An 856-nucleotide genomic window follows, 5' to 3' on the forward strand; every position below is an offset into this window, starting at 1 on the left:
TGACAGCACTTTGGGGTGACTAGAAGGTGACCGGTGACTTTATGAGGTGAAAGGTCGTCAATTTCGAAGCCGATTGCGTGCAGCGGAGCATCCAATTTCGCCGTCTTTGAAGATGATGACGAAGGTGGTTGTTGGTTTCCTCCGGCGGGCGGTAGCGAGTCCATCATTCTCTATCACTGATCAGATTATCTGCCTTGTTGTTGAAAGTTTGTCTTGCTATTTGTCAGCAAGTCAAAAATTGATGAGCAATATAATGAGATTTAGTGGATGAGCAGTCCGAGAGTCAGTATTTTGTATCTTTGTGAATTTCAAAAGTGGTCAGGAATGGGTTAGGTGTAATATGTGTATGCTAGAGTTCGCACCAGTGTTAAAGTAATTAACAGTATGGTAGTGGATTGCCGATTATTTATTTATTTATTTAATATTTATATTTTATTGTAATCAAGTGATAAATAATAACTAATGAATAAGACGGTGATGACTATGAAAGATGTGAACATTGCACTATTTTCATAGAATGTTGATGATGGTCTTAGTCTTTCACTTAGAATCAGTGTTTTTAAAGGCGTAATGTGTGACGATGTGTGGAGGTCAAACTATGTGTTATACGAGTTAAGGTGAGACATAGGCGTAAAAAAAAAAAAAAAAACGTAAAATGCATTTTCTTATTTTTGATTTTTAATTAATCGAAAAATCGTTTAATAATTAAAATAATACCTACCAAACATTGAAAACAAATTTAAATTAAAAAAAAAAAGATAATTAAGCAAGACTAGATGCGCAACAATTGCTGTTGACCGCTAAATAAGCCGCCAAACCAAGAGGCTTCGCGTTTTCACCATACACCGCGCATTGG

At 35.9% G+C, this 856-nt stretch overlaps 1 protein-coding gene across 2 annotated transcripts in view; it reads right to left on the minus strand.

Moving 5' to 3' along the window:
• LOC111371558 (1,4-dihydroxy-2-naphthoyl-CoA thioesterase 1-like) overlaps positions 1-365 on the minus strand; it is a 1,890-nt gene extending 1,525 nt beyond the window's left edge. The window contains exon 1 of one of the 2 annotated variants that reach the window (XM_022993615.1): positions 3-365. In XM_022993615.1, coding sequence (XP_022849383.1) covers positions 3-167 — 165 coding nt within the window. In that variant the 5' untranslated portion in view covers positions 168-365. The remainder of the gene's footprint in view (positions 1-2) is intronic. The other variant, XM_022993614.1, reaches the window with a different exon arrangement.
• Positions 366-856: the final 491 nt, after the last annotated feature.

The sequence above is a fragment of the Olea europaea genome, chromosome 22 (genome assembly GCF_002742605.1).
Source record: "Olea europaea var. sylvestris chromosome 22, O_europaea_v1, whole genome shotgun sequence".
Lineage (NCBI taxonomy): Eukaryota > Viridiplantae > Streptophyta > Magnoliopsida > Lamiales > Oleaceae > Olea > Olea europaea.